This window comes from Pundamilia nyererei, unplaced genomic scaffold, assembly GCF_000239375.1.
Source record: "Pundamilia nyererei isolate P.nyererei 1_Seehausen unplaced genomic scaffold, PunNye1.0 scaffold00023, whole genome shotgun sequence".
NCBI classification, from domain to species: Eukaryota; Metazoa; Chordata; class Actinopteri; order Cichliformes; family Cichlidae; genus Pundamilia; species Pundamilia nyererei.
Genome location: NW_005187424.1, coordinates 3,269,647 through 3,278,756, shown reverse-complemented (window position 1 = coordinate 3,278,756; position 9,110 = coordinate 3,269,647). Strand labels below are relative to the sequence as shown.

The 9,110-nt window shown below is 40.6% G+C and overlaps 1 protein-coding gene across 3 annotated transcripts in view; it reads left to right on the top strand.

Annotated features, from left to right (window-relative positions):
• Positions 1 to 9,110, top strand: part of LOC102215612 (uncharacterized) — an 87,228-nt gene that overhangs the window by 8,365 nt on the left and 69,753 nt on the right. For all 3 annotated transcript variants that reach the window (XM_005727209.1, XM_005727208.1, XM_005727210.1), the window contains exons 2-3: positions 269 to 390; positions 5,021 to 5,068. In XM_005727209.1, the coding sequence (XP_005727266.1) occupies positions 269 to 390; positions 5,021 to 5,068 (170 nt within the window). The remainder of the gene's footprint in view (positions 1 to 268; positions 391 to 5,020; positions 5,069 to 9,110) is intronic.

Genomic DNA, 9,110 nt, shown 5'->3' with positions numbered 1-9,110 from the left:
GCATGCACTATTTTAATAGTTTATATGTGGCAGAAAATAATGAAAAAGCATCATAAGCCCACATTCCCTTCTCTGCGTTCCCACTGGGAATAACATGAATGTCTAATGCTCTGTGGAACCGTACTGTGTGTGTTGAACACTGTAATAGGAAATAAGTATCGCTATACATGGATGAATATTTGATATGAATCTTAACGCGAATCAGGGATTAGCCTTTGATCCAATGTGAAACCATTCATAATCTCCATCTTCTGCTCGTCTTCCACAGAGACATCAGAGTGCTTTATATGCAGGGATGGTGAACTTAAAGCCAGTGACCCGCTGAGGAATTTCTGCGACTGCAAGAATTTACTTGCCCATCACGTGTGTCTGTCCACATGGATCCAGAGGGTAAGACAGACTTTCCATGTAGGGAACTGTGATATTTTTGAATTGCCATCAGCTGTTTGTTAAAGTGTAAGCGGTGAAACGTCTGTGCTGGTTTTCCAAAATTGACTAAATGTATTTGCCGTCTCGCCTTATTGAGACAAAACATTGCTTGCCTAATGAGCTACCTTTCAAATAGAAATACCAATTAGTTTTAATGAGGGTTGCTAACAATGGTGACGCGTCATCGTTATACAGTTGAAACACGGAGGCCAAGACAGTGAGAAGTACCTCTTAATGGACTGGCTGAAATCCAGGAAGCTATCAAGTGCCCAGCACAGGTCACCTACCACAGAGGAGCTCATTAACATCTGTAGTCCTTCTTGAACCAGCAGTTGTACTAACACATTGGTCGGGGAGCCGGTGTTTTTGGACTGCACCTCCCAAAAGCTCACTTTACACTCTTCTCAGTTGATAAAATCTAAGGTTCCGTAGGTGGCATACATTTCTCTTTCTGTTCAGTCATGGAGCTTCTTTCTGCTCATGCTAATTACTCTTCCACCATTAATTCCCAACAAACTGCTGCTGCTGTCGCTGCCAGAAATTGGATTGCCAGAATGTATAATTACCGCTGTGTACCAAGTATTTTCCCAGAAATAAAAGATAAAAGCTAAAAAGCGAGTGAAGAGGTGTGTTGATGTGAAAATGTAAATTCAGCAGCGGACTTTAACACCTCAGCTGCAGTCTTTCACAGAAGTAAAAAACCTTCTCTGTATGCAAATGAGTTTTTATGTCACAGGACATGAAAGTGCACTTTACGAGCTTGTTACTTTGCTTGGACAGATGCACTGATGCGCTGTTCAGTTTTACATAATGTGATCACTGTACAACTGCCTTAAAGGGCGTCATACAGCAGTAATCACAATATGACTCTAAAAGTACTGGTTGTTAGCTCTGAGAATCGTAGCAGACGGCACTGTGAAAGTTAAAGCTCTAATTTAATGTTTGAAGTGAAAAACAGATTGAATGGCTATGTGTTGTGTGTAATGACTCTCTCTTAGGCTAGGAGCTGTGGTTTTATAATGTAGCATTTTTAGCGCTTCCATTTAGCTGTCTTACCAACCTTGTAGCAGCAGGTAGCTCTGATAAACCCCCTGAACGTCACCAACATGCAGACTGACAGTTTTAGGAAAAAGCTGGTAAATATATTTCAGCATTTAGCAGTTAAAGAGCCACATTTTCCTAAACTGTGGGTGGCAAGTAGGGGCTGCTTTTGCTAGTCAGCTAATCAGTTAAACAAAGTATTCTTACTTTATTAAGATGGTATGATGCCACGCACCATTAACAGGGTCTGCAGCCCCCACAGACGGCTTTAATGGGAAGTTGTAAATGAGCGCGGTGGAAAGTAAGCAGACAGCTGTGCAAATCGGTGCAGTGCTGCAGTATTTGGATTTCAAAAGTGAACATAACCATTTGACTGAAACATTCCATAAGCTACATCCTGCGCAGGCGTGTGGATGCTAGTCTGCAGTAAGACAAGGCAACTAACAGCTAACGTTAGCCACACAAAATAATCTGATGCACACAAATTGATGAGTGATGCATTTCAGGAAAAAGTATATTTTGTGTAGGGACGACATCACCATGGCAACCATGAGCACAATGATGCGGACCGTTTTTAATAACTAAACTTAAGTTAAATATGTAAGTTTAACCTTGTCATGAAGTTCTGTCACCATTAGGGATGCTCCCAAAAACAACAACAACAAAAAAAAGGCGGAGGTTATTTTCATTAATTTGGAAGTTCAACGGTTGGAAAAAAATCTTCCTAAAATGTTCCACGTTTTCTGCTTTTTCAAATAAAATCTATTCTCAAGTTGAATAAATACACACCCGGACAACTATAAAGACTACACAGTTGCATGGTGGGAAATGTAGTAGGCTTCAGTCTGTGTGGCGTTTACGCCTTCTAGAGAGTTAAATGTGAGGATGTGTCGGCACAAATTTCAACCATCTGATTTCGGATTTGACTGTAGAGCCAAAGAGCAAATAAACTGAAAAGTAATTTCATCTGTGTCACTAATGCACGTTTGGATAGTGCTTGATTCCATTTGAGGTATAAACAAATTCCAGCTGTATATAAATGCATCAAGATCTAATTCTGCATCATAATGTATGCACTTCACAGCATACTGATGCTTGTAGATTAATCAAAGAAAAATGTGCGTAAGCTTGTTGTGTCGTCCACTCCAGAGAGCTTTGGGTCTCTTTGGATACTCCACAAGTGGTAGACAACATGCTACAGCAGACCTTTCATCTGCACCACCCAGCTGTCAGAGTGAAGAGCCTCTTCCATTAAGTGTGTGTCTTCCCACTATACAATTATATACAGACATACACACAGGCTTATGAAACGGGCATGCTACACGCTCTGGGATGAGTGTGTGTGCCGAGTACTTTTAACGTGAGTGTGTGTGTGTGTGTGTGTGTGAGAGAGAGAGAGAGAGAGAGAAGCAGACACAGAGAGAGGGGGGAACATGCATCCATTTAGAGTGCTCAGGGTTGGGAGCCCCTTTCCCTTTTTACGGAACAGAAATCAGCAATTGACCTGTCACTTTTGCTCTGATAGCCATCTCTGGAAAGCAGGTCATGCACATATGTCTAAAGTGCCTCTTAACCGCATTTTATGAAGCCAGAAAATGTAATCCAATAATGATTTGACTTGAGAGAGACAGAGCTAGCCAGCTGGGAGTGATAGCATGCACAGTTACCACTCCTCTAAAAGCAGCTTGTACGGGGAGGGGGAAAAAAAAAATCCACGTCCTTATTTAATTTCAGCCACAACAGTATCACACAGATGTTGTCACTAAAGAGTGGGCACGCAGAATTCAAACACGGCGAAACACCACTGGCATTCATTTCAGCTGTTGATACATACTTCAGCATGTTTGCAGCAGAGGACTGTCTGAGTGATTATCGTCTCCACTGAGGCAAAACATACGCTATCTTTTTTTAGGGCTGCCTCATTTGGCTCCCTCCCCCTTCTTCTCCTCCTCCTCCTCTTCACTCAGGTTCCTAAAGACAAATAGCATGGCACAGAACTAATTAGTAACCAGGAACTAGTTAGGAGATGCCCTTTGAAAAACATGTCCTGAGGCAGGATTTAAATATAGGGACAGAGTCAGTGACTGAGTGTGCCTGGGAGATCCCGTCCTCCAGGCACGGCAGCACTTTGACCTCTGACCCTCATTATAGGGAGTGCATTCCTAGAGGGGTGAAACCCCTCAAAGCACGAAGTACAAGGGCATGAGTAGACTGTATAGCACCAGCTGAGTGTGGACTGGTGTGAGCACTGCCTGCCCACTCACTGACAGCTTGAGTACTTGACTAGGATCTCTACAGATAAATTCTTATTTTTTTTATCCATCTGGTTTCATTATATTGAGGTTAATCGGGAAAAAAATGCTCTTTAGAATTTGTAATTCCAACCGTTTGAAAAAACGCAGAGGAAAAAAGAAGTCACGCTGAAGAGTTAAATATAGAACCGATTCAATGGAGAATGTGTGAAGTGATGAAAAACATAATGAGATGTGCAGAAAATGAGTTTAGTTTCTGACGTACGTTAGATATGTTTCTCATTTGTGATAAATTTGTTTGGGTGCATGACTATGTCTCCTTTTAATTGCGAGTTAAGCGTCTAACCCTCTTCTCTCCCTTTCTCTCTCATTGGCTGACATCTCTGCAAACAGACCTGGTTTACATTCATCAAACCAACACTTGCAGCAATCAGGCCACAGTGCCAGGGGCAATGGTCCTCTTTATAAAATCACATTGCCTAATAGCAGTGTTCTATAATTATATGCCATTAACATCTATCAAAATGTGCTCCTGCATGCCATGCATGTTAGTGGTTTGTGTACGCACAAATGCTTTTCTTGTTATTAGCGTGTTTAGCGAGCGAGCACCAGCTTAAAGATTGTTAAACATGTTACTGGATGCGTGCTTCTGTCATATGAAGTGATGCATTTAGTCTAAGCGTTAAATACGTGCACGTGTTCATGCTATTTATTGTAGTTAGAGGAGGCCTCGTGTGCAAACCAGCCAAAAAAAACCACAATCAGTAAAACAACAAGAGTGCGGTGTCTGAAATGTTACTTTCGGTTTGATGTGTTTTTTGAGTTTTGTGAAATATTGATGTTTCATATTTTGTTGTTTTGTCAAAGGTTGTTTTCTGATCCTTTGTGTTTTTAATGCATTTTTTTAATTGTGTTCTCTCCTTTGTCCTTGTGTCTTGTGAAATGCTTTTGTTAGTGTTATTTTTACGATTTGTGGTTTTTTTTTATACAGTGTTGGTTTTCTGTATGATTTTTTTTTGGTTATTGTTTTTTTAAAAAAAAAAGGAAGTTGTGTTTTTGCTCCTCAAGGCCACCATACTATAAAGGCTTTTAAGCAATTTAATTAAATTAGCATTGTTATGCATAGTGCACCTTTGGGTTTAAAATAGTGCACCATTTCCCCAACAAACTTAATTAGTTTATTGATCAAAACAACAAACAAATGATTCGTTGTTCATGCGTGTCATTCAGGAACTTTGGAGCTGCTGTTTTCACGGCTCATTGTCACTAAATTACTTTTAAATATCCTTTCCTTACAGGGATGTGGGAGTGAAGACAGAGCGCGATGCATCATCTGCAAGGCCAAGGTAAGTGTATCGACGAGCATGTGTGTTTTGAAAAGGGGGCCGTGATATCAAATTCAGTGAGATATCTGGTTATGTCTCATTCTTTTAATCTTTACTGTGTGAAATGTAGATGGTGCACATTTAAACAAACCCCAGTTAAGCCATTAAACAGTGTCTGCATCTCACAAGCAGATTTAAAGAGAGCAGATCTATAATACTAATGAGCAATCAGGTCTTTGTTTTGCTCTGTGATTTAGCTGATTTGCCAGCAGTTGTGTTGCTTATGAGCTGTAAGCTGTCTTTTATTCCTTATTATTGCAGCCGAACACTCGCTGCGGAAAAGGAGGGCGAAACATTATAATATTTGGCAGAGGATACAAGCCATGTAATGACAAAATCTGTATTCATTTCGTGAGCAGAAATTAATCATGCTTTCCTGTGTTACATTCCTAATGCAAATTTTCTGTCAACACATTGTGTCTCGTGTTTGTGAGTTTATTCGTTTGAAACGGCGGAGCTGATGTGTCATCACAGATGGGCCTGCATGCTGGAGAAGGTGGCCGCATTACTAACCATCTCAGATTAGGAAGTATGCCGTTGATGTGTTGTATGTATTCATGCTTGTGTCGTGGGTCAAAGCATCACAAGCTGGCTCTTGAGTGTTTTATTCATTGTTTGCTCTCCAGTGTCGGATTCGCTGTCTGGTCCTGTGTGTACGTATGGGAAGGATCCACTCTGTGGGAGAAAATGTCACAGTAACTTTGACGACGACCTTTCAGGTGTCGAAGATATTTTAAACATGAAATCGTGCGAGTGCACATCCACAGTCTCACTCTGAGCAAATTAAATGAAACATTTAGCTTGGGGTGGAAGTCTCGAGTGTGTGTCGTTGCCACTGTGGGGCTAAAAAAACAGTGAGATGTTGTTTTTTGGCAGCGGGGTGATGAGTATGTTTTTAAGGTCTTTTCATGGGTTTCACGTAAAAGAAGATGATAATCTATTAAGGCTGGTTTAAGAATTGTGTTCTTATTTCTTTTGTTTTTCTCCTTAAAAATGAGCATTTCTTGCTTCTGAGCGAGGAATTCTCATTGAAGCATTTTCGAGCTGAGATTGTATACGAAGATGGTCGATGTCGACGGGCTGTCACCCTACTCTGGTAAAGCGATTTCTAACAAACTGCAGTTGTGGTATTGAGGTCCTATTTTTGCTGGAAAGTCCCTTGAATGAAGAACTCTTAGAGTAACTGCTAATGTTTCTGATTTTAGGTGTTGTGCTCCTGACTCACCAGCTAAAGCAAAATTATCTTGTCAGTTCAGCTGGCCTTCAAAAGTCAAACTAACTTTCTAAACAGAAGAAAAAAGAAAAGAAGAAAAAAGCAAAATCCCTCAGAGTCTCAGTTAGTGCAGTTTGCTGCAGAGCAACTTTCTTGGAGGTTGGAGAGAGGTGACAAATCACAAGGTGCCAAAAAAGGAGCCGTCCTTTATGTTCTTATGTCTAATTTCAAAGGTCTGCAGATGCCTCCAGGTGTACTTCATTCAATCAGCAATGTTGCAGTTTTTGGCATCAAATAACTAATCAAACACAAGACTGACTTGAGGAAAATGAACATTAGAACAAACATAAAAGTACTCAGTATCACAGAAACCATATTTGTCCCAATGCCTTTTAGCTTTCTAAGGGTCGAATTCTGCCATTTTTTTTTTTTTTCCGAAGGTGTCCTCTGTCATCAGCAGTATTACATGCCGGGAGCAAACTGTACACTTTTTGCAGTGTGTATTTGGAGATTGGCAAGGTGGCAGTGCCATAAATTCTATGACTATTAACCAGGCGATGGCTGTTTAAGTCCCATTTGGGAGCTCTGCGTTTTTCACTCACTGTTTACTCTGACTTTCACTCCCTGGTCAAAGAAACACGGCACTTAAAGACCAAGTGTCCTTATTTTCCGACTTGTCAGTGTTGCTGTGGCACCAACAACAGGGGAACTTCTCCTTTCTGACCTATTTAAACATGCTGATTCATACACTTTCAATTACATTTTCATTTCAGTTTATCCTTTAGCACAAATCCTGCTGCTCTGTTGTCCTACAGATATAATCATGCACCTGACTGTGGGGCTGTGAGTTACTGATTTGCTGTATAAAATGAAGTCGCCATGATATATAAAGAGAAGTTATGGAAACACTACTGCGAGCTGTCACACTACCCTGCAGACTATCACCTGACTGTAATAATGTAATCCAGTGTTGAGGCCATTTTCATTACTTTCCTTCTTCCCTGACAGTATCTGGCTGCGGGCAAACGCATTTTTTTAGGTGTTACAACCATCCCTCCCCTTCTTTTAGCTACGAGGGGACATTTCTCGCACTTCTGCAGCATCTCCAACTGACTGTTGCATTTGTCCTCGCCTATTGTACCGATGGCATCATCGTCAATTATTAATGCCGAGGAGTAAGTGTCTGAGAGACATCCCACTGAGAGACCAAACAGCCACGAACAGGGGTTAGTGGCAGGGCCAGGGAGTGCTGCGAGTGGCAGCTGCACCATTTAGAGAGTGATTGTTGGGAAGCTCCTACTATATATTGATATGAACTCTGCTACAGTAAGTTAATGCATCAGTATAATAACATTTTAATGTCTGCAGTGGCATGGGCATTTAATATTTGTCCACAGAGAGATGTATATGTAGATCTGCAATGACTCTAATGATGGTGATAATCATTTTGTCCTGCGCAGCTATCGCTCTATAATGCATTACTGCAATCACCCTTGGTTAACATTAAGAGGCTTTAGCCATTACGACTTTGAGCGAGCAGTGCTCATCATAGTCTCCGATTCAATGCGCCAGCCATTTCATTTTGCATCTTTATTTTTATTCTTCAAGCTTCTTTTTCCTGTATGTTGTTTTCCCCTTATTGCAACGGGGTCTCAAATGTGGGCCATTTGTATGAGTTATGCTAATTTGTTGGGGCAATGAATGCATTAATTTCATTAGCACATGGCCTCAAAGCAATAATTACCAGAGTAGGTGTGTCAGAAGCAATCATGTTAAAATTTGCCAGTTAATTATTAAGATTTTGTTCTGAGGGACCTGAATTTGACATGAGTCGCCGAGGGAAAAAAAAAAAGAGAGGAGAAAGTTAATGCATTCCAGTGGCCGAGGCTAGCTGCTTGTTGTTGAACACAGTGGGGGTGTCTGCGACATTGTGGGCCTACTGGCACGATTTTTTGCATGTTGACAGCTCACATTCTGGACTAATTACCACAAATAGCAGAGGGTTAGCTGGTGCTTGGTCAATCCAGGAGGGTGTAATTTTAAAGAAAAGGAGGTCCGGTAGTTCCAGGCCGTCTAATGGCCCCTGCTCCGTCAGATTGCAGTCCAGTGTAGAAGATATTGGTCATGACTTGTGATGAACAGATTCACAGCTCACTTCGTTGGTCCTAAATTGGATCAGGAATATATATTTGCAGCTTCACTGTGGCAGTAGTGATCTGTTGGGGTGTTACAAGGCTTTGTAACAGTAAAGTATAACAGCTTTATTACAGCATGTGAATAATACAGGGTAACAAAAGCAAATAATATTTCTGTTTATGTGGATGTCTTAAATCAGTAGTATGAAGCTTCTTAATAGCTTTGATTGTGTTGATTATAACAGGAATGATTTTAATTCATTGCATGGATCCAATATAACTGTTTGATATCTTTATTTATATTTTATGTCAATCAATTTTATTTAAATATGATGCATGTGTTTGAAATATCTGTCAAATTATTTGCTGCTTAAACATATGAATACCCCAGAAAACAAGAAATAAAGATACAGAGCATGCTTTGTGAGATGCTGTGGCTTTATACTTGGAACAAGAGTTGGGTTTTTCCATGGCAACTAATGCACAGTACATGATGACAAGGATTGGACCATTTAGAAAAGTGGTTTTAAGTCATTCAACAAACACTGGAGTCTCTAGCTGAATGCTCTCTGAGGCCACGATGCCACATAAATGCAGGGTGACTCAGAGGTTTTAAAAATGCACGAGGTATACAGTGCATATTAATCAAATATGT